The 24,900-nt window shown below is 39.3% G+C and overlaps 1 protein-coding gene and 1 pseudogene across 2 annotated transcripts; both read right to left on the bottom strand.

Annotated features, from left to right (window-relative positions):
• Positions 1-12,828: 12,828 nt before the first annotated feature.
• LOC307097991 (olfactory receptor 11G2-like) lies at positions 12,829-13,809 on the bottom strand (the record flags this gene model as incomplete). Its single annotated transcript, XM_079768328.1, has 1 exon — positions 12,829-13,809. Exon 1 carries the CDS (start codon positions 13,783-13,785, stop codon positions 12,829-12,831), a length of 957 nt encoding a protein of 318 aa, XP_079624454.1. The 5' UTR covers positions 13,786-13,809.
• A 7,221-nt stretch (positions 13,810-21,030) lies between these two features.
• On the bottom strand, positions 21,031-24,005 carry LOC307097675 (sodium/potassium-transporting ATPase subunit alpha-1-like; annotated as a pseudogene). Its single transcript has one exon. The product of its transcript is annotated as a sodium/potassium-transporting ATPase subunit alpha-1-like (transcript).
• Positions 24,006-24,900: the final 895 nt, after the last annotated feature.

Below are 24,900 nucleotides of genomic sequence, written 5' to 3' on the forward strand. Positions count from 1 at the left end.
GAGTGTAAACCCAAGTTGACTTGCTTCCTACATATCTCAAGGACTTTATTGAGAAGGGTACTTAAACTCTACAGGAAAAATATAGGGTGTCCCCAAAAATGTATGCACACACTTTGAATAATTATCGAGGCAGTGTTTATTAAAATACATTGCATTTTCAAAATTGAGCTATCAGCTGTTAGAGTACATGTACATTTTTTGGGGACACCCTGTATATGAGATATTTTGAGACCAGATGGGACTAAATCCCCTTATTTTGAAATGATTGTGGTTCTAAATCTCAGTATTAGTTTCCTAGAATCCAAATGCAGCAGTAATTTTCCACACCAGTAGTACAACCAGACAAATTCATTTCATTTTTGCTTTGGTCCTTAAGAAGACATTTTCAGATTTGAGTTTGTTTTCCTAAAGGTTATTAAAGATCTTTATGCACAAATTCATCCACTTTCTTATTCAGCTTACATTGTTAAAAAAGGGGGGGGGGATATATTTTGAGGGCAGCTGGTGTAATTGTGTATTAAACCCTTGGCAACCAAACAGAATTAGTTGAATTGCACAGGGATATAAAACTTACTCCAAGACACTGGCTTTTCAGAATAGTCTAATCAACTGAATTAATTGTTACAGATGTCACTACACTCAAGACTCAAGGATGTTCTTAAATTTTACTTCAAAGATTTTCTTTTAAAATATCACTCTAACCAGTTGAGTGATACCTAAAAAAATGTACTAAAGACCCAACATATAAAATACCTTTGCTCTAAAGGATGAATGAGAATATTATTTGCAAATGTTTATCTTCATGTTTTTACACATACTATACAAAATGAACTGTCTTACTTTTCATCTTAAGATCTTATCTAGATAAAATAAAGAAAATGGTGCTTTCAATACAAAGGTTTAGTTCATATTGTAAGTATTTTTAGGTGATAAAAACAAAAGGATCAGAGATCAAATGGGGTTTTATCTGCAGTTTTATCTTGTAAAATTAATTTTGTTCTATGAAAGGGAAGAGAGGACATTTTCAAATATTTACACAGGTGGATACTTTTCTGTAATATTTAAAGAATTTATATTTAAGAGTTAAACAAAAAGTACAAATCTTTGTGTTTTATCAACAGAGTAATCTTGCACTTGATTAATATTAAAAAGGCATTGATTATTAGTCTTAAAAAATAGTTTCAATATTGAGTTTTCTTTTTAAATTCAGATCTCTTGCCTTATATATTTAAGGTCATCAGTCATAACTTTGTCAAAAATGGTAGATAAAGAAATTTGAAAGGTAAAGAACAGAGAAGAAACTGAGATTTGAACTTCAATACAGTATCACTAGTCCCCTGTTGGTGGTTTTTAAGAAGCATAAAAAAAAAAAAAAAGGGAGGGTTGAGCCTTGGCCAGTATGGCTCAGTTGGTTGGAGAGAAGTCCTGTGCACCTAAGGGTCATGGTTTCCATTCCCAGTCAGAGCACTTACCTAGATTTCAGGTTTGATCCCTGGTCTAGGCACATGTAAGAAGCAACTGTTCTATGTTTCTCTCTCACATCAATGTTTCTCTCTCCCTCTCCCTTCTTCTCTCTCTAGAATCAATGAAGAACATATCTTTGGGTGAGGATAAAAAATAATAAAAAAGGAGATTTTAGCATCCAAATTCTAAAGTACAGTTTTCCAATCAACGTTGAATTTAAAGGCATTTAAAAAAAAAAATCCTTACCCGAGGATATTTTTTCCATTGATTTTTTTAGAGAGAGTGGAAGAGAGAGGGAAAGACAGAGAGAAATATTGATGTGAGAGAGACACATCAATTGGTTGCCTCCTGCAGAGCCCCGACCAGGGTCCGGGCTGGGGAGGAGCCTGCAACCGAGGTACGTGCCCCTGACCAGAATTGAAAATGGGACTCTTCAGTCTGCAGGCCGACACTCTACCCATTGAGCCAAACTGGCCAGGGCCAAAGGCATTTTTTGACATTTTTAAAAGCCACCTTCACTGAATAAGGTGCTCAATATATGATTCTCAAACTGTTATTTATGAAGCATAAACAAACCACTTTTCTGTAAGTCATGAACTAAGTCCAGCTCATAGATTTAAACCAGGAAGCAGATTCATGAGATCTGTGCTTCCTGTTCTTCTTTCTGAAAAATGGACTATGTCTGCTTACTGTGAATAACAGTTCAGGACACTCTCCATTATACACGGACAACTTCATACCTCATTTTGTCTTTTCTACCACCAGTCCATATAAGGTTTATTACTAGCAACATTATTTTTCTTGTAGCCGTTGGTGAAAGTGTAGATAAGTAATGAGATGTTCAAAGGGTGAGGAGCTTAGTGGAAAAGAGTAATCAATTTTCATTTTAACCATTGATAGAATAAAATGACCCTATCAAGCACAACTCTACCCTCCAAAGCCTCCAAAATTACTTGCTGGGAATAGTTAGGGTATTAGAATGGAATGTTCACCATTTTATGCCATAAACATACTGTTTCTTATGTTTTTGGGATTCATAAATTATCATATGAGCTACAATCCTAGGGGACCAGCTCTTTCATACTCTCCTTTCCAATAAAAGAAACCAATCAATCAATCAATCAATCAATTCACCAGTCTACCCACCTCAAGAATAATAACTTGATTACATAGTCTTCTTCCAAATCTCCCTCACTTGGTATACTGTCTTCTCAGGTAGTCTGAGAGAAGAGTATACCACCTCATTATTCCTGGGAAGTGAGATTATTTTCAGAAAGATGGTCCCTAATAAACAAAATCATAGAAGTTGGGAAAAAATGGTGCAGATGATCTATTTTAACTACTCATTTTACAGACTGGCTTCACAGAGGGTGCATGACTTTTCACCCAATGAACATTAAGTGTCCTGTATTCACATATGGAATGTCTATCCCACTGTAGAGGAACAATGATTAACCAGATTTTATAAAGTAAAAGGCACTCTGCACTGTATCACAGCAGTGGTTGTAATGTGGATAATTAATCCTTTTTCTCCTACATACAGTGATGGATTTGTTGGCTCATCTTGGAGAGAGGCATGGGCGCAGTGGTGCTGAACATAAAGGCATCTCCTTTTCACTGGCTCCAATGATGAGAAGTCCAGCTGAGGGCACTCTCTGTGGTTCATTGGACTTCCTTCATTTCTGGAGGGTCCAGATGCTTGTGTTCTAGGAGTTTGCTGAGACATTTAACATGTGAAGCAGTGGTTTAATCTATGTTTCCTCTCAGGGATTTTTCTAAAACTCCATGTCTCTCCCCAAGTGATCTCAGTGGCTTCTTTAAGTGTCCCCTGGAGTGCAGCCTCTCTCCAATCTTTGGGGCTCATCCAGTTCCTAGGGGTGGCCAGAGTAAAGAAAACAAAATCCACTCTACCCCAACCCTTGGCAATCACTGCTACTTTCTGTCTCTAAAATTTACTGCTTTAGATACCTCATATAACTAGAATCACTCAAAATTTGTCCTTTTGTAATTGACTTATTTCACCTAGTATAATCTCTTTAAGGTTCACTGATGTTGTAGCATGTGTCAGAATTTCCTTCCTTTTTTTTTTTAAAAAATATATTTTATTGATTTTTTTACAGAGAGGAAGGGAGAGGGATAGAGAGATAGAAACATCGATCAGCTGCCTCCTGCATGCCCCCTACTGGGGATGTGCCCGCAACCAAGGTACATGCCCTTGACCGGAATCGAACCCGGGACCCTTCAGTCCGCAGGCCGACGCTCTATCCACTGAGCCAAACCGGCTAGGGCAGAATTTCCTTCCTTTTAAAGGCTGAATAATATTCATTGTTAGCTCATTCAATTCTACATATGAGTGAAATCAGATGGTGTTTGTTTTTCTCTGACTGGCTTATTTCACTTAGCATAATGTTCGCCAGGTCCATCCAAGCTGTCGCAAAGGGTAAAATTTCCTTCTCTTTTTATGACTGAGGAGTACTATATTGTGTAAATGTACCACAGCATTTTTATCCACTCATCTACTGATGGACACTTGGACTGCTCCCAAATCTTGGCTATTATAAATAATGTTGCCATGAACATTGGGGTGTATCTACTCTTTCAAATTAGTGTTTTGGATTTCTTCAGATAAATTTATAGAAGTGGAATCACTGAGTCATAAGGCAGTTTCATTTTTAACTTTTTGAGGTAACTCCACACGGCTTTCCACAGTGGCTGTACCAATCTGCATTATCACCAACAGTGCAAGAGAGTTCCCTTTCTCCACATCCTCGCCAACACTTGTTTATTGATTCATTGATGGTAGCCATTCTGACAGGTGTTAGGTGATATGTTATTGTGATCTTAATTTGCATTTCTGTGATGACTAGTGACATTGAGCATCTTTTCATATGTTAAATGGCCATCAAACTGAATGAACAAGCAAAATAGAGACAGACTCATAGATAGAGAGCAGGCTGACAGCTGGGGAAGGTAAGGAAGGGTGGAGGGATTGAGCAAATAGGAAAAAAAAAAAGAGAAAGAGCTCATTGACACAAACAGTGTGGTGATTGCAGGGAGGAAGCGGGTGAGTGGAGGTGGAAGTGGGTTTGGGGGGATAAATGGTGATGAAAAGAATTAAAGTTAAAAACATACAAATATTCTATTGTTTGTGTATATAGTATTTTTTAATCCATTCATCTATTGAATAACACAGGTTGCTTCCACCTTTTGGCTATTGTAAACAACACTGCTATGCACATGGGTGTACAAATATCTATTTGATTACCTACATTTAGTTCGTTGGAGTATATACCTAGAACTGGAATTACTGGATCATATGGTAATTCTTCCTATGTTTAATTATTTTTCAAGAACAGAAATTGAACCTGGAACCCTTCAGTCCATGGGCCAATGCTTTATCCACTGAGCCAAACTGGCTAGGGCAAAGCCTACAGTACCCGGTATTCCCAGATGGTCTCTCATCCAAGTACTAAGAAGATTAGACCTTGCTTAGCTTCTGAGATCAGAAGAAATAGGGCATGTTCAGGGTGGTATGGCCTTAGATTCTTTCTCACTTAAAAAAAATTGATAATAACTATTCTAATGGGTGTGAAATGGTAACTCATCATAGTTTTGATTTGTATTTTCCTAATTATTAGCGATGCTGAGCATCTTTTCATGTGCTTATTGGCCATTTGTACATCTTTGGAGAAGTCCTTTGCCTTATTAAAAAAAAAGATGTGTTCTTTTTTTATTGAGTTATAAAAGTTCTTTATATACAGAGGTGGGAAAAAGTAGGTTTACAGTTGTGAGTAAATGAACAGAGTTCATTCTTGTATTATTATTACTTATTAATTATTAATTACAACTATAAGCCTACTTTTGTCCACCACTGTATTCTGAATATTCAGGTATATGATTTGCAAATATTTTCTCCCACCATTTCATTCTGTTCATAGTGTCCTTTGATGCACAGAAGTTTTCAATTCTGGTGTACTCTAATGTACCTATTTTTTTCTGTTTTCAAAAATATGTTTTTATTGATTTTGGAGAGAGGAAGGGGGGAGAGAGAGAGAGAGAGAGAGAGCTAGAAGCATTGGTTGGCTACCTCCTGCACACCTCTTACTGAAATCCAGGCATGTGTCCTGACCAGAATTGAACCGTGACCTCCTGATTCATGGGTCAATGCTCAACCACCGAGGCACACTGGCTGGGCTGTTGCCTGTGCTTTCTGTGTCACATTCAAGAAATCATTGCCAAATCCAATGTCATGGAGTTTTCTCCCCAGGTTTCTTGGGCTAGTAAAAAGGGTGGTAGATAGGAAATTATTATTAATTTTTACCATTAAAGTTATTATCATTCCTGATTTCAAATTCTTATTTTCTTCATCTGTAGAATCAGGTAGTTGAATTAGTAAAGACACTTTAATAACAGGATGGCCTTTTATTCAAGGCGTAGGAGGGAGTTTAAGGAGAACTAGCCCAAGTTACTAATGGAAATCCAGAGTAAATATTTTTATTGATCTGCAGTTGCTGAGCACCTCCCATAAAATATAAGGCTTGGGGAGAACTAAGATGGTGGTGTAGGCAAATGCTTGTACTTGCTGCCTCCCACAACCACATCAAAATTACAACTGAAATACAGAACAACCATCATCCAGAACTGCTGGAAAGCTGGCTGAATGGAAGTACTACAACTAGAGAAGTAAAGAAGAAAGCACACTGAGACTGGTAGGAGGTGTGGAGGCATGGAATGGGCTGATTTAGCACCCATGTATGTGGCTTTTTTAATTGGGAGAGAGATCACCTCTGTGGAGGCCGCCTGGAGGAGCAAGGGGTACCAGCCCCACACCAGACACCCAGCGCAGGATCTCAGAGCTGGGAAAAGAAGTCCCTCTGGGCAGAAAGAACTATGGGCTGTAAAAACCAGTGCAGATTGGAGCCCAGTGACACACAGGCTGCTGGGGACCCAGCTGCTCCTCTTAAATGGCCAGTACCGCATACTGAATTTACAAGCTCCCACTTCCTCTGAGCTCCAGTGCCGGGCGAGGTTCTGGGGTCCCAGACACATAAGAGGAGAAACTGGACTGTCTGGCATCAGGGCAGAAACGCAGGGGCGGCTTTCTTCCAGGCGGAGGTGCTTGCAGTGGTCATTGTTCTCATGCTGGGACCTCCCCTGTTGCAGGGCAGACCTGTTTGCTCCACCCTGAGACCCCACCCCACCCAATTTACAACCCCACCCAAGCTATGGGCAACGGCTTTTGCATATGAATGACCGGTCCTTTCTCAGGCTAAAAACCTGTCAAACAAGCTGCAGCTGGGTCAGGGAGCCCCAAACCTATCAATAAAAGGCCCAAGACCGGCACCAGCATCAGCCTGCCTTGCTTCACAGCTAGTCCTCATCTGGGCACTTCCAAACCTGATACAAAGAGGAGGAATCTGCAGTTCTCTCTGTAGCTCCTGCTGGGTGGCCCCAGGCAGTGGCTGACTTTGCACCTCCATGGAGACCCAAGAGCCAGTGTACCCAGTGGTCAGTGTGAAACCATAACAGATTACAACTCTTCACATCCATAAGTGACACACTCAAGAGACAGACTCAGTGAGCACCAAAGCCCCACTGAAGCAAATCCTGCTCCATAAGGGTGTCTCCTGCCCACCAGCACTCCTATAGTAGTTGCAGTTGGTCTCCACAGCTAATTGGCCTGGAGGTCAATTCCTCCCAGTGACACCAACAGCAATCAAGGCTCAACTACAAAAAGACTGTGCACACAGCCCACAAAGGGTGCACCTAGAATGTCTACCTCAGGTGATTGGGGATGCTGAGTCACTGGGCCCTATAGGATACCTACTACACAAGGCCACCCTATCAACTCAAGGAGACATAGCAGCTCTACCCAATACATAGAAACAAACCCAGGGAAGCAGCCAAAGTGTGGAAACAAAAAAACATGTCACAAATGAAAGAAATGGAAGAAAGCAAACTACTGGATATAGAGTTCAAAACCACAGTTATAATGTTCCTCAAGAATCTTCTAGAAACCTCTGAGGAACTTAGTGAGACCTTCAAGGATCTTAGTGAGAATGCCAGAAAAAAGTGAAAAAGGACCAGTCATAAATTAAGCATACACTGACTGAAATAAAGACTAATATACAGACAGAATAATCAACAGTAGACTAGAGGATCCCAAGAATCAAGTCAAAGATTTGAAATACGAAGAAGCAAAAAACACCCAACTGGGAGAGCAAAAAGAAAAAAGAATCCAAAAATATGAAGATAGTGTAAGGAACCTCTGGGACAACTTCAAGCATACCAACATCCGAATTATGGGGGTGCCAGAAGAAGAGAGGGAGCAAGATATTTGAAGAAACAATGACAAAACTTCCCCTACCTGGTGAAAGAAATAGACTTACAAGTCCAGGAAGCACAGAGAACCCCAAACAAAATGAATCCAAAGAAGACCACACCAAGACACATCATAATTAAAATGCCAAGGGCAAAAGACAAAGAGAGAATCTTGAAAGCAGCAAGAGAAAAACAGTTAGTTACCTACAAGGGAATGCCCATACGACTGTCAGCTGATTTCTCAACAGAAACTATGCAGGCCAGAAGGGAGTGGCAAGAAATATTCAAAGTGATGAATAGCAAGAACCTACAACCAAGATTACGCTACACAGCAAAGCTCATCATTTAGAATCGAAGGTCAGATAAAGAGCTTCACAGACAAGAAAAAGCTAAAGGAGTTCATCACAACCAAATCAATATTATATGAAATGCTGAAGGGTATTCTTTAAGAAGAGGAAAAAGGGAATGATAAAAAATTATGAACAACAAAGTGAAAACAAATACATATCTATCAACAAGTGAATCTAAAAATCAAATGAATAAAAAAATCTATGAACAGAATAAACTGGGGAATGTAATAGAATCAGGGGCATGGAAATGGAGCAGACTGACAATTCTCAGGGGAAAAGGGGTATGGGGAGGTGCGGGAAGAGATTAGATAAAGATCTTATATACATGTATGCAGTTCCTATGGACAGGGACAGTGGGGTGGCGAGGGCCTCGGGTGGAGTAGGAACTGGGTGGAGGGGAGCTATGGGGGGCGGGGGGGGGGGGAAGAGGGACATCTGTAATAATCTGAACAATAAAGATTAAAAAAAATAATGTCTCTAAATATGTCATCTATACGTAGTCTTCATATGCCCTCCCTCCCCACACATACACTTTTTAGGAGAAACTAAAAAACATTTTTGCTTTACCTAATTCTGCTATCTCCTTTCTATTGGTTATGATAGCTGAAAAATATTAAATTATGGGCAAATTTTCTGTTTTTCTTTATCCTAATTATGAAACTAAATTAGCAGAGCCACTCAGTTTAGTGTTCACCAATAAGTTCTGGGTAATACCTGAAAGTACTTTATTTTCCTTATAAAAACAAACAAATAAACAAAAACTTTTAAGTAGACTCTGATGAATATTTGACAGTTTGGATTCAGAGTTTCTTACTCCATTCTGCAACTCACTTATGTTGCACAGCAGCCAGTTTTATTTTCCAATGTCAAAGATATTTTTAAAGTAGAAATGTACTTTTTTTGTAGAATTCTGATGCTTTTACATTTTTACATGTTCTTGAAGGAGTGATTTGACTTTTAGAAAACTACATTAGAACACTGAGTTTGTCACTTTATTATCATATAAAAACATATTTGGCATAAAAAACAGATTAGGAGCTTTTGTTTTTAGTGCCTCAAGGTCACTTTTAGAATCAGCTCTTAAACCACAGCAAATCTTTTGTGGTTTATGGCCGACTGAGCATGCAACTTCCAGAAATCCATTAGCAGCTAGTTAATCAACATTTACTATGTATCTACATTCTAGCTCAGTGCCTAGCATATTGAATGTGTTCAACTGTTTACATGAAAAAAATGACAGAGGAGGAAATTGATACAATAATTATGAAAAAAATGGCCATTTTCACCCAAGCCAGTTTGTTTCAGTAGGTAAGGGTGTCAGCCTGGGAACTGAAGAGTCCCAGGTTCTGGTTGGGGCTCATGCGGGAGGCAACACAATTTATATGTTTCTCTCATTTTGAGAGAGGGAATGACAGATATTTCTCTCTGTCTTTCCCTCTCTCTTCCACTCTCTCTAAAAATCAATGGAAAAATATCCTTGGGTGAAGATTTAAAAAAAGAAAAGGCTACTTTCAATTTTTATACTTTATTTACTCTCATAGGAGAAAGACATTAACTACTTTGTTCCAACAGAACCAAAGAATTTTAGTGTGATGATACCCAGAGGTTATCAGTTTTGTTCTTTTTCATTTTCCATCAACAATTAGTCCTCTTTCTAGTTTCCCAAAGTATCAAAGAATTATGAAGAAATACCTCCCTGGTTCTAATTTTATAGTGAAATACTTAAAAAAATATATTTTTTAATGTAAATAGTATATGTTGTTTAAATGTATGTTTAATAGTGATACATGCATATAGAATGAAATTTTAAAAATATAAAGGCGTATAAAATGAAAATGCCTCCTTCCCTCTCTGTCTCCAGATACCCAATTCTCTTTCTCAAAAGCATTCAGTTACTAGTTTTTTTCTTATTTAAGAAGCATACAATATATTTATAAACATAAACATATTTACATAATTTTTCTTCCCATGAAAGAAAGATAGCCCAAGATCCAGATCTCTTTTATCTTGCTTTTCATTTACAGTACACTTTGAGGATATTTTTATATCAACAGACATGTACAGATCTTTGTTTTTTAAAAAAATGTTTTTATTGATTCTTAAAGAGAGAAGGAAGAGGGAGAAAGAGATAGAAACATCAATGATGAGAGAGAATCACTGATCAGCCACCTCCTACACAACCCTTACTGGGGATGGAGCCCACAACCTGGGCATATGCCTTGACCATGAATCAAACCAAGTCGAACCAGAGACCTCTTAGTTCCTGGGTAAATGCTCTACCCCTGAACCACACTGGCTAGACCAGATCTTCATTTTTAACAGTGATATAGCATATTCCAATCTATGGATATACAATAATTTACTTGATCAGTTATTAATTAATGGAAATTTAGATTGTTCCAATATTTTGTTATTAAAAACAGTAGTTAATATTCTTGTACACACACCATTATTCTTATGTGTGAGAATATTACTCAAACAAATATTTAGGAGTGGAATTGCTAAGTCAAAGGGAATGCCCTTTAAATGTTCATGGTTTTAGGCAAAATGTCCTCCATAAATGTTGTACCAATTTATGCCCTATGAGCAAAGGATTGGTTTCTGTTTTTTCACAACACCATTTGTGATCTTTATAAATTTTTAGGGAAAATAGGTAGATGTATTATAGTTTTCTTTGTTTTCTCTAATTCTGAATGAAATAGAATGTCTTTTTTCATCTATTTGGCACCTTTCCTATTGTGCTGATGTTATTTTCATTATTATTATTTTAAAAATATATTTTCATTTATTTTAGAGAGGAAGGAAGAGGGAGAGAAAGATAGAAACATCAATGATGAGAGAGAATCATGGATGGGCTTTCTTCTGCACGCCCCCTATTGGGAATTGAGCTCACAATTCAGGCATGTGCCCTGACGGGGAATCGAATGGTGACCTCCTGGTTCATAGGTCAACACTCAACCACTGATCCATGCCGGCTGGGTGTTATTTTCATTATTGATCTGAAGATATTTATCCATACTATGCATATTTATCTTTTGTTTATAATTGATGCTACCATGACTGATGTTCTCAAGGACACCAGATGTTCTCAAGGACAATGCTATAAGCTCAGCTAGAAAAGACAATTTAATGTTGTTAAAAAAGTAATAGGTTTTGCCTTAGGGTTATAACCTTGTGTAATTTGTAAGGGCAAATACACATAAAAAGTTATCTCGGTTGAAAACAAGGGAAGAGACTTTCTTCTCTCCTTTTATTTATTTATTTAATTTTTAGAACATACTCAAGAAAACATGTAATTAAGTTCTTTATCTTTGAAATACATGAAATCTTTGAAATACATGAAAAAGCTAAAAAAAACCTCTTGCCAGCTTTGACTCCAGAATGTCTTTGTCAAGGACAGACCTGGCAAGTCACTTTGAAATGTAATCATCAAGGTAGGTAGCAGCACCCAGTGTCCCAGTTTCTATGGAGGGTAGGAGTCTAACTTTGGTGCCCTAACGTCCAAGTTGCAAAACTAACTTCTGTCCATTCAGATGTGTTTATTTTTCATTTGTATGAGCCAATTACCCGGTGAACCTAGGATTAACTCTGTGTGATAAATGATGCAGTCAAGTCTTTCGAGGACCAGTTATTGTTTATCTTGAGACCATGTATGTAATGGATGTATTTGCCTGACTATATAAAAGGATAGGCTTTCTTTCTGTCTTTGCCGTCTCTTAGTAGATTGCCTGTGATGTACATATTCCATTGCTTTCATGCTTATTTAATAATAAAACTATTTTATTCTTTTCTATCTATGTGGAGAGGTTTTTCTGGGCTGGCAGGAGATTTGTTTTTAATTATATTTTCCTAACAAACTCAACTCAGTTTTTCAATATATGTTCTATCATTTGTAAAGTTAGGGAGATGGAGTACATCTTTGAGATTCTTTATAGCCCTATAAATTCTAGGAAATAAAAAAAAACCACACACAAAAAAACATGAACAATTTTCTTTTTAAAAAATTTCTTATTAAATTTTTTTCTTTCTTTTTATTGAATTTATTGGAGTGACATCAGTTCACAAAGCCATATGGGTTTCAAGTGTATAACTCAACAAAACATCATCTGCACACTGCATCATGTGCTTATTGCCCAAAGCAATGAACAATTTTCTGAGTGATGTCAGTTAGTCTTTTTTATTTATTTATTTTAAAAATATATTTTATTGATTTTTTACAGAGAGGAAGGGAGAGGGATAGAGAGTTAGAAACATCAATGAGAGAGATACATTGATCAGCTGCCTCCTGCACACCCCCTACTGGGGATGTGCCTGCAACCAAGGTACATGCCCTTGACTAGAATTGAACCTAGGACCCTTCAGTCCGCAGGCTGACGCTCTATCCACTGAGCAAAACCGGTCAGGGCCAGTTAGTCTTTTTTAATCAAGAAATTAAAAACAGATTATGTCCCCCCAAATATTTTAAACCAAGACTCTTACTTTTATGTCCCCAATAATTTCTTTTTCTTTATTTTTATTATTGACACTATTACAGATGTCCCCATTCCTCCCCTTTACCCCTTTGACCTAGTCCCCCCTTCCCTCTTGACATCACCTCACTGTTGTCTGTGTCCATGAGTTATGCATATATGTTCTTTGGCTAATCCCTTCACCTTCTTTCATTCAGTCCTCCCAACCTTCCCTCTGACAGCTGTCAGACTGTTTCATGTATCCATGCCTCTGTTTCTATCCCAAATAATTTCTTTATCGCATTTTTCATATCTTTGTTCCTCAAGCTATATATTACAGGGTTAATGAGTGGAGTAACTACAGAATAAAGTAAAGTCATTATCTTCTGCATTCCAGCTTTATGTTCTGATGTTGGGCTTATATACATGACCATCACTGAGCCATAGAAAAGAGAAACCACAGCCAGATGGGATCCACAGGTGGAGAAAGCCTTTCTTCGTCCAGCTGCTGAGGGAACCCTCAACACAGCTTGTAGAACCAGAGAATAGGACACCATGATACAAATAAAGGGAATAAATAAGAGCAGAGAACTTAAGGTGGAGCTAGTTAACTCTATTGCAGGGTATCTGGTACAGGTGAGGGCCAACAGAGGACCTGGGTCACACAGGAAGTGGTCAATGACCCTGGAGCCACAGAAGGACATTTGGGAAATAACTGTGATAGGAATCAAGAACCAGAGGAAGCCAAGCACCCAGCAGCTGACCACAAGATTGGTGCAGAGACGTCCAGTCATAATGGTTGGGTAGCGTAGAGGCTGGCAGATGGCAAGGTATCGATCGAATGCCATAACAGCCAAGAAAAAGCATTCTGTAGAACCCAAGGAGAAGAAAAAATAGAACTGGAGAAAGCACCCAGAGAAGGAGATGACCTTGGTGTCAGAGAGGAAGTTAGCCAACATGTTGGGGACAGTGGAGGTGACATACCAGATCTCCAGGAATGAGAAGTTGGCGAGCAGGATGTACATGGGGGTGTGGAGTCTCTGGTCCCAGTGCACAGCACAGATGATCGAACCATTGCCCATGAGAGTCAGGAGGAAGACAAGAAAGAAGAGCACAAAGAGGAGGACCTGCCCCTCCCTGGGGCCAGGGAAGCCCAGGAGGATGAAGCCAGTGATGGTGCTGGAGTTGTTGAAAATTTTCATGGGTTTGTGAACTGTAAAAAGACCGTCAAATCATTGAATGACTGTATATACATACATGACACCACCATGGGGAATGCAATAAACACTTATGTATTAATAGTTACTATTTTTTCTAAACCTGAAATACTGTCCTGGTTTATCCAGGGTAGACTAGCACTAATCTGGTCTTGCTGAAATAGGTCTCTGATTGTCTAGGTTGAAAATATGATGCTGAAAATTCCATATAAACTGTGAAACCTGATGTTATGGATCTAATGTTAAGATACATGTAGCAGGAAACTTGTAAAGAAGAGAAAACTTTAAATTTTTTGCTCTCTCTCCTAATCACTTCTTGGGAGCACCTCAAGGCAGAATAACTTTGGATGGTTATACATTTGCATAATGACTTTATGTTTTTCTGAGTAAAAAATCCCCACCCCAACCTTTGTTAAATAATTCTAGACTTGGTTTCGGCTATTATAGCATCTGTAAATAGAAACATGAAAAATAACTTATTTTCCATTATCTCGACTATAACATCAATTAATCAGTAATAAGTTAATTTCAAGTGTTGGCATAGTTATCCAAGGAGTCTGCCAGTGGTCTCTTTGGAATAGTCAAAAACAGTAAGACCTCCCTGGATAAATGGCAGAAGGTACCAAGGGAGAGCTAGTTGACTATAATGTACTTTTTTGTTTGTTTTTGGAGAGCAAGAAAATGTGTGACAGGGGACCAGCAAAATTAATAATATTTTGGAACTTATAAAATATGTACAAAAACTTCCCTCTCTGAGCCAGATCTAGTTTTATATTTCTATGACATGGGTGACTCATGTGGCCAAAAAAATTTACCATGATCCTACTAGTCTATGTATTAACTTATATTACCTTGGATCTTTTAGTGGCTTAGCTGTGGGATGAACTGGTTTTGGTTCTTGTACCATAAATTTACACTTTCTAAATGCCCTTTCCTTTTTTTCCATTTTAAGGATATCTGACTATGGACTGAGATTAAGTTTCAGATACCAAATAGTCATCTTTTTTGAAAGTGAACTTAAACCAGACATAAAATATTTAATAAATATTTCCATTATTTTACATTAGTCTCATTCTGGACAAAAATATTCAGAATATGATCTTTTCTGAGGCAACCATTTTACCAAATGCCCCATTTTTTGAATGGGGCTGTTAACAATGTTGGGGCCATAAGAATACATCAACTGCTAATGAATTGTAGGAGTGACTCAAAAGAAAATTTGCTATAACATGTGATGGTCACTTATGGACTTTAAATTCCACAATGTTAAAAAAAAGTCCCTTTTAGGCCTATAGGCTTACCACCAACTCAGACGAAAAGTCATTTAGTCTTCAATAGGTCAAAATAATTTGTTACTAATTGTGGTTGGGCATCTTTCTTTCTTAAAAGAATATATATATTTTTTTATTTCAAAGAGGAAGGGAGAGGGAGAGAGAGAAACATCAATAATGAGAGAGAATCATTGATTAGCTGCCTCCTGCATTGTCCATACTGGGGATCAAGCCAGCAACCTGGGCATGTCCCCTTGACCGGAATTGACTCTGGGACCCTTCAGTCTGCAGGCCGACATTCTATTCACTGAGCCAAACCAGGAGGGCTGGTTGGGGCATCTTTAATCAAAGTGCTCTGCAGGGTGTTTCTAAATGGTTATTTTGTGTGATAATCACTTTGTCCATCATCTCAAAATATTTTTTAGCACTTTGAATAGTTTAGTTAATATTCAAGGACTTATTTTCCTGCTCTAGTCTATTTTAATGTTACACGTCTTCCTTTCTTTTACCCCTCACATCCAGCTCACCAGCAAGATGCTTTTTTTTCTAAAATATGACATACAATTCTCTTCTCTTTGTCTTCACTGTCATCTCCCAAGTTTAAATTATCATCCTTTCTTCCTTGGACTTCTGCAGAAGCATCCTAACAGAGCTCCTGGCCTCTACTTACCTCTGTACCCTCCATTTCCACACAACAGCAGATTATGCCTTAAAAATGAAAAAACAAAACAAAGCAAAACCAACCAAAAACAAATGATAGTGTTAGACTTTTGAGTAAAGCCGTACCCTCTCAGAACAACTCTGTCAGAAAGTCTTACAAAGCTGTTTAAGAAATCAGGGAGGTATTCTAGAATACAGGAATGGCCATCACCATTTTATGCTCAATCTAATATATTTAACCAGATTGTATTGTTACTCACCTTAGGCTGGTTGAGTCATCCTTCATCGACTGCAGAGGGCGCTGTGCACACCAGTAGAGTCAATTAACAGCCATCACCTTTTTATGGTTTACTTGTTAAATTAGTTAACTCCAGAAAGGTTGAGGTAGATTATGTCATTGTGAGGAAGACATTCCCTGATAATTTAATTTTCCCTCAAAGTTCAGTACAGTAGAAATCTTGGTATGTTAATTTGTTGGCTCTCTCTCCACAGCCAGTCCAGAGATATCTGATGACAACTCAATTCTTTCCTTTAGCTAGCTTGTGAGGGGGCTGCCACATCTGTAACCCTGGGAAATCTATTTCTGGAAAATACTTAAAATAAGGTTAATTTTTAAGATTGAGATGACTGGTAAGCAGCTGGATATAATAGGAAAAGCATTGAATTTAGAGTCAAGAGATTTTTAAAAAACTAGTTATAGGAAATTAATACTCAGATTTCTAAGCTATAAAATGGGCATAATTATGCCTTCTTCAAAGGGCTGTTATAAAGATTACTAAATGAGGTAAATATCTGTGTAAGTACCTTGATAATTGCCTGACCCATGCTTAAGAAATATTGGTTATATGTATATGACCATAGCAAATTCAAAAAGAACTATCAGTAAAGACTAGTAGATTATATTTTTTACTCTTCTAAACACTACATTACCTTATTACCTGGATCAGCAAAGGAAATTCCAAACTGAAACTTCTCAAAAGTTTCTCTTTTACTTTCATAGAGAGAAGAGGTAGTCTTCTTGGCAATAATTGGAGAGGGGAAATGGTTCTGATAAGGATCCTAGATTGTGTCTGCTGAAGGAGGGAGGCCTTATAAGCACAGCCTGCCAGGAAGTAAGCCCTGTTCTTCCTGGTCCTTGAGGATTCCTTTACCGCTTCCTGAAAGGAACAGTGTCAAGAGACATCTCTATGCTTGTTATTCACTTCCCTTGGGGCCTGCCTTAATTTCTGTTTTTTTTCTTTTTCTTTTTCTTTTTTCTGTTCAAGTTTAAATAATGCCTTTGCTTTAAACCTCTTGCAGGTGGAATGAAATATTAACAAATAAATTGATTGATTGATAAATTAACACACCAGTAAGCCTATCTCTAACTTCCCTAAGTGCTTACTATGTGGTCAATGAAGAATTTTACAAACCTGGAGGGGATAAAAGCAGCTCCAGATGTTTATAATGGACCTGACATTCACAACTAGGCCTCAAAATTATTACAAACTAGTCTGCCACTCTCAGATAGGTCATGCTGTTCTGGTATTGGACATAATATCACAAGTAAAATCTCAGTCAAGGTTCATCTAGGACCATGATAAAAATGAGACAAAATAAGACTACTTTATAATTTTGTCTAAGCACAGAAAAAGCAAGATCACTGTACCACCCATACACTACCAAATATCCTCCACTCTTGGCTAAAATGAGTGACTGCTATTTTATTTTTATTTATTTATTTTTTAAATTTTTTATTGCTTAAAGTATTACATGTGTCTCCTTTTCCCCCCATTGACCTCTCCCCAGCCGCCCCCACCCCCCAGCACATGCCCTCACCCCCCTATTGTCTGTGTTCATTGGTTATGCTCATATGCATGCATACAAGTTCTTTGGTTGATCTCTTACTCCCTCACCTCCTGCCTTCCCTCATAGGTTGGGCAGTCTGTTTGATGCTTCTATGACTCTTGTTCTATCTTTGTTCATCAATTTATGTTGTTCATTATATTCCACAAATGAGTGAGATCATGTGATATTTATCTTTCTCTGACTGGCTTATTTCGCTTAGCATAATGCTCTCCAGTTCCATCCATGCTATTGCAAGTGGTAAGAATTCCTTCTTTTTTACAGCAGTGTAGTATTCCATTGTGTAGATGTAGCACAGTTTTCTAATCCACTCATCTGCTGATGAGCACTTAGCTATTGTAAATTGTGCTGCTATGAACATAGCGGTGCATATGTCCTTTCTGATTGGTGTTTCTGTTTTCTTGGGATATATTCCTAGAAGTGGGATTACTGGGTCAAATGGAAGTTCCATTTTTAATTTTTTTGAGGAAAAACCATACTGTTTTCCACAGTGGCTGCACCAGTCTGCATTCCCACCAGCAGTGCATGAGGGTTCCTTTTTCTCCACATCCTCACCAGCACTTGTCATTTGTTGATTTATTGATGATAGCCATTCTGACAGGTGTGAGATAATACCTCATTGTTGTTTTGATTTGCATCTCTCGGATGATTAGTGACTTTGAGCATGTTTTCATATGTCTCCTGGCCTTCTGTATATACTCTTTCCAAAAGTATCTATTTAGGTCCTTTGCCCATTTTTTTGATTGGATTGTTTATCTTCATTTTGTTAAGTTGCATGAGTTCTCTATAAATTTTGGAGATTAAACCCTTATCAAATATAACATTGGAAAATATGTTCTCCCATGCAGTGAGCTTTCTTGTTGTTTTGGTAATGATTTCTTTTGCTGTGCAGAAGCATTTTATTTTGATGTAGTCCCATTTGTTTATTTTCTCCTTAGTTTCCATTGCCCTAGGAGCCGTATCAGTAAAGATATTGCTTCGACAAATGTCTGCTATTTTGCTGCCTATAGCTTCTTCTAAGATTTTTATGATTTCCCGTCTTACATTTAAGTCCTTTATCCATTTTGAGTTTAATTTTGTGTATGGTGTAAGTTGGTGGTATAGTTTCATTTTTTTTTGCATGTATCTGTCCAATTTTCCCTGCACCATTTATTGAAGAGACTATCTTGATTCCATTGTATGCACTTGCCTCCTTTGTCAAATATTAGTTGAGTATAATGGCTTGGGTCGATTTCTGTATTCTCTATTCTGTTCCATTGGTCTATGTCTGTTCTTGTGCCAGTATCAGGCAGTTTTGAGAACAGTGGCTTTGTAGTATAGTTTGATACTGGTATTGTGATCCTTCCAATTTTGTTCTTCTTTTTCAAGATTGCTGCAGCTATTCAGGGTCTTTTTTTTATTCCAGATGAATTTTGGAGAGTTTGTTCCAGATCTTTGAAATATGCCGTTGGTATTTTAATGGAGATTGCATTAAATCTATAAATTGCTTTGGGTAGTATGGACAGGTTAATGATGTTGATTCTACCAATCCATGAGCTCTGTGGCAGAGCTCTCCCTTAGGCTCTCCTCCATTTGCTTATGTCTTCCTTTATCTCTTTTTTCAATGTCCTGTAATTTTCTGAGTACAGGTCCTTTACCTCCTTGGTTAAATGTATGCCTAGGTATCTTAATTTTTTGTTGTTGTTGCAATGGTAAATGGGATTGTTTTTTGTTTTTGTTTTTTGTTTTTTTAGTTTCTCTTTCTGTGATTTCATTACTGGTGTATAAAAAAAGCCATAGAATTCTGGGTGTTAATTTTGTATCCTGCTACATTGCTGAATTCATTTATTAATTCTAGTAGTTTTTTGATGGACTTTTAAGGGTTTTCTATGTACAATATGATGTCATCTGTGAATAATGACAATTTTACTTTTTCCTTTCCAATTTGAATGCCTTTTATTTCTTCTTCTTGTATGATCGCTATGGCTAGCACTTCCAGTACTATGTCAAACAGGAGTGGTAAAAGTTGGCATTCTTGTCTTGTTCCTGTTCTTAGGGGAAATGGTTTTATTTTTTGTCCATTGAGTATGATGTTGGCTGTAGGTTTGTCATATAAGGCTTTTAATATGTTGAAGTATGATCCTTCTATTCCCATTTTGCTGAGAGTTTTTACCAGGAAAGGGTGTTGGATTTTGTCAATTGCCTCTTCTTCACCAATTGATATGATTATGTGATTTTCATCTCTCAATTTATTTATGTGATGTATCACATTTATTGATTTGAGGATATTATACCATCCTGCATCCCTGGAATAAATTCCACTTGGTCATGGTGTATGGTCTTTCTAATATATTTCTGGATATCATTTGCTAGCATTTTGTTGAGGATTTTAGCATCTATGTTCATCAGGGATATTGGCCTATAATAATCTTTCTTTGTGTTGTCTATATCTGGTTTTGAGATTAGGGTAATGCTGGCTTCATAGAAAGAGTTTGGAAGTGTGCCTTCCTCTTGAATTTTTTGGAATAGTCTGAGAAGGATAGGTTTTAGTTCTTCTTTGAATGTTTGGTAAAACTCCACTGTGAAGCCATCCAGTCCAGGGCTTTTGTTTGCTGGAAGTTTTTTGATTACTGTTTCAATTTCATCCGTAGTTATCCGACTATTTAGATTTTTTTATTCTTCCAGATTGGGTTTTGGAAGTCTGTATTTTACTAGGAATATGTCCATTTTGTCAAGGTTGTCCAGTTTGTTGGAGTAGAGTTGTTCGTATACTTTTTAACAATCCTTTGTATGTCTGTGGGGTCAGTTGTTACTTCACCTCTTTCATTTCTGATTTTGTTTATTTGGGCCCTCTATCTTTGTTTCTTGGTGAACCTGGCTACAGGTTCATCAATCTTGTTTATTCTTTCAAAGAACCAGCTCTTGGTTTCATTGATCTTTTGTATTGTTTTTTTTTCTTTTTCTTTTTTGGTCTCTATGTCATTTATTTCTGCTCTGATCTTTATTATTTCCTTCCTCTCCCTACTCTGAGCTTTTCTTGCTGCTCTCTTTATAATTCTTTAAGTTGCAGGGTTAGATAATTTATTACCATTTTTTCCTTGTCTTTTGAGGTAGGCCTGTAGAACTATGAATTTCCCTCTCAGGACTGCTTTCACTGTGTCCCATAGATTTTGGATTGTGTTTTCATTGTCATTCATTTTCAGGATGTTTTTAATTTCTTCTTTGATCTCTTTGGTAACCCAATCATTGTTTATAGCATGCTATTCAGCCTCCAAGTGTTTGAATTTTTTTGATGTAGTTTATTTATAATATTATGCCATTGTGGTCTAAGAAGATGCTTGATATTATTTCAATCCTCTTGAATTTGGAGAGACTTTACTTGTGACCCAATATGTGGTCAATCTTTGAAAATGTCCCATGTGCACTTGAGAAGAATGTATATTCTGTAGCTTTGGGGTGAAATGTTCTGAAGATGTCAATTAGGTCCATCTGAGGAGAGAGTACAGAACCACCAGATAGGTTTGAGGGGATACATCCTCAGGGCTACTCCCATTCCAGCACAGTAGGAAAGGAAAGCAGTGAGGGCCATCTCCTCGAAGAGGCCAAATATTAAGATCTTGTTCTTCATCCCCTGCTGCAAGACGGAGTTCCTCCTGGCCTTACAGATGACCAAGTTGGCCCACCGCACCACCACAATACTGACAAAGAAAGCCATGTGGCAGGTGAATGCCACGATCGTCCTCTGTTTATAGGTCCCCTGCTGCCCGTAGCTGTACTCGACGTCGTCGTTGATCCAGCGGTTGTCCCAGTCTACTTGGATGCCCAGCAGGTTAATCGGGAGGAAGCCATTCTCAGCCAGAATCACAAAGTAAGTGAAGAAGCCCCCCAGGGCCTGGATGATATCAATCTGCCCATAGGCCATGCTGATCAGCCGCTTGTTCACCAGCTAGTCCGTTTTGGGGTTCCTGGGCTGTCTCTTCATGATGTCACTCTCAGCTTGCTCGTAAGCCAGGGAGATGGCAGGAACCATGTCATGCCCAGGTCAATGAAGAGGATGGTGACAGTCCCCAACAGCAGCAGAATGTTCACAATAATGAATATCAGGAAGTGGGTAATCTCTGGAATGTTACTGGTCAGGGTATAGGCAATGGATTTCTTCAAGTTATCAAAGATCAGACAACCCTCCTCAACTCCAGTCAAAATTGACGCAAAGTTGTCGTCCAAGAGAATCATGTTGGCAACTTGCTTAGACACGTCCGAGTCAGCGATCCCCATGGCAACCCTAATATCTGCCTTATTCAAAGCTGGAGAGTCATTGACACCATCGCCAGTCACAGCTACCATAGGGCCCTGCCGCTGGCAGCCTTCTACAATGAAGAGCTTCTGCTGAGGGGAGATCCTGACGAACACGATCTCTGTGTGGTACTTCAGAATGTCATCCAGCTGCTCGGAGGTCATGTCTTTCAGGTCAGTTCCGTGGACCACGCAGGCCTTGGCATCTCTGGGGTTCACCTGGCTCATGGGGATGTTGAGGCAGACACCAATGTCATTCATGATCTTGTTGCCCTCGGAGATGATGCCCACGCTTTTGGCAATGCTTTGGCTATGATGGGATGGTCTCCAGTGACCATGATGACCTTAATCCCAGCGCTCTGGCACATGTCCGCAGCGTCGGGGACGGCAGCCTGGGGAGGGTCAATCAGGGAGATGAGCCCCACAAAGCAGAGATTTTCCACAGGGAAATTCACGTCATCCATGTGGAACTGGAACCCTTCGGGAAACTGTTCATCTGGCAGAAGAAGGTGGCAGAAACCCAGCACACACTTGCCCAGGCTGCCTAGCTCCAGGTAGGCGTTCTAGAAGGCGGTCTTCAGCTCCTCCTCAAGCGGCTGCTCCTTGCTGGGGAGCAGGATGGAGCTGCAGCGGTCTAGGATCCTCTCCGGGGCCCCCTTCATCACCACCAGGGGCCCAGCCATGTTGGGGATCTTGTGAATGAACAACTGGTACTTGTTTGTGGAGTTGAAGGGTATCTTGATGGTTTTGGGGTACCACTCTCTCATCTCCTTCAAAGACCCACAGCACAGCTTGATGCATTTTGAATGCCAACTCGGAGGCTCGCTGGCCACTGCTCACTTCAGGATAGGCAGGTTTTCCTATCCTGGTTGCCTGAAACACAGCTCTGTTACAAAGCCCCGCGATTCTGGACAGGGCGAGCCAGGTAGCTGAAGACTTGTTGAAGGAGGCACTGCTCTGATTCTCCGTGGTGTCAGCTTCGTGGATATGATTGCCAAATCACATGTGGGCCACCGTCATCCGGTTCTGAGTCAGAGATCAAGTTTTATGGGAGCAGATGGTGGATGTGGACCCCAGGGTCACCACAGCCTCTAAGTTTCTTCATTAAGCAGTTTTCCCGGGCCATGCGTTTGGCAGTAAGGGTCAGAAACACTGTGACAGTGGCCAGCAGACCTTCGGGCACATTGGCTATAATAATACCAATGAGGAAGATGATGGCCTCAAACCAGGTGTATTTGAGGATCAGTGAGAGGATGAAGAAGGACACTTCCTGGAACACGGCCACACCTGTGATGAGCTGACTAAAACATTCAATTTCTGCAGTGATGGGAGTCTGGCTGCCTCCCAGCTCAGAGGCCAGCGTGACCATTCTTCCCATGACACTGTGGTCTCCAGTGTACATGATGATGCCATGGGCAGGCCTTCAACGCAGTTGGTTGAAAAGAAGGCAATGTTCCTTGTCTCCAGGGGGTTTTTGTTTGTGAAGTCCAGAGACCTGGTCTGGGCCTCTGATTCACCAGTGAGCAAGGAGTTATCCACCTTGCAGCCGCTGGCGATAAGATCCTGAGGTCAGCAGGGATCCGATCTTCGCCTATAAGATCCCCAATAACCACCTCCTCCCTGTTTTGCTCACTTTCCCACCATTTCAAATCACCAGGGCTTGCTGTGGAACCATGTTTTTGAAGGATTCCATGATCTTTGAGTTCTTAGCTTCTTGATAGTAGAGAAACAGCCAATGATGATGACGACAGAAGACAGCACCACCCCGAGGTACAGATTATCATTCTGAAGCTCCTCTTCCGTGGTAGCTTGGATGCCATAAGCCAAGAAAGAGAATCGCTCCAATCCACAGTAACATTGAGTACCCCCAAAACAGCTGCCGGCAGAATTTGACCCATCTGGGGGTCGTGGGAGGCAGAGTGAGGGTGCTGGGACAGGCTTGGGCCAGGATCTCAGCAGCTGGAGCAGAGTTTAAGCCTCAGTCCAAGACTGTTCCGTATTTGCGATGAAGTTCGTCAAGACTAAGTTTATGGTCATCCATAGACACTTCTTTCTTCAGCTCATCTATATCCCTCTCTTTCTTGGCCTTTTTTTCTTGTTGTCATGCTCTGAAATGACCGCAGGCTCATATTTGTCACGTCCAACCCCCCTCCCCATGGTGGCGGTGGTTGCCGCCTGGCACAGGGCTCTGCTGCTAGAGAATCAGAGGGAAGAAGAGAGTAGGGCCGAGCAGGCACGACCAGGGGAGAGGAGAGGAGGGAGCTCTGGCTGCTGTGGGGTGGGACGGAGGGAGGAAAGCCGGAGGTCGGGCGGATACCGCCTCCGGAGCTGCTACCACTGTTGCTGCCCCATGTCTGCTCCTCCCAGACGCCCCGCCCCCCCACCTCCCCGCAGCTCCCTCTTCATTCTCTTAATAGTGTCTTTCGAAGAGCAGATATTTTAAATTTTGTGGAGTCCAGTTTATCAATTTGTTCTTTTATGGATTGTGCTTCTGGTGATGTGTTTAAGAAATCTTTGCTTATGCTAGAGTCACAAAAATTTTCCCTTATATTTTATTTTAGATATTTTATAGTTTTAGGTTTTATAACCTATGAACCATTTGAGCTAATTTTTGTGTATTTTGTGAGGTGTTGAAATATTAAAGTTTATTTTTTTATGTGGATATCTATTCTAGCACTATTTATTAAAAATGATCTACTTTCTACACTGAATTGCTTTTGTACCTTTGTTGAAAATCAGCTTTCCATGTATATGGTGCTATTTCTGGACTCTCTATTTGTACCATTGATCTATTTGTTTAACTTAATGTCAATGCCACATTGTTTTGATCATTGTAATTTTATATAAGCTTTTAAAAATCAGATAGTGTTACTCCTCCAACTTCGTTTTGTCTAGTCTAAGTTCTTTGCATTCCCACATGAATTTAAAAATTAGCTTGGCTTTCAGTCCAAGCTGATGGCATAGGAAGATCCTGAACTCGCCTCCTCCCAGGAACGCATCTAATTTACTGAGGGTCAAATGAACAGATTCTGCACATGAGAGAGAGAAACGA

The sequence above is a fragment of the Cnephaeus nilssonii genome (assembly GCF_951640355.1).
Source record: "Cnephaeus nilssonii genome assembly, chromosome: 4".
Lineage (NCBI taxonomy): Eukaryota > Metazoa > Chordata > Mammalia > Chiroptera > Vespertilionidae > Cnephaeus > Cnephaeus nilssonii.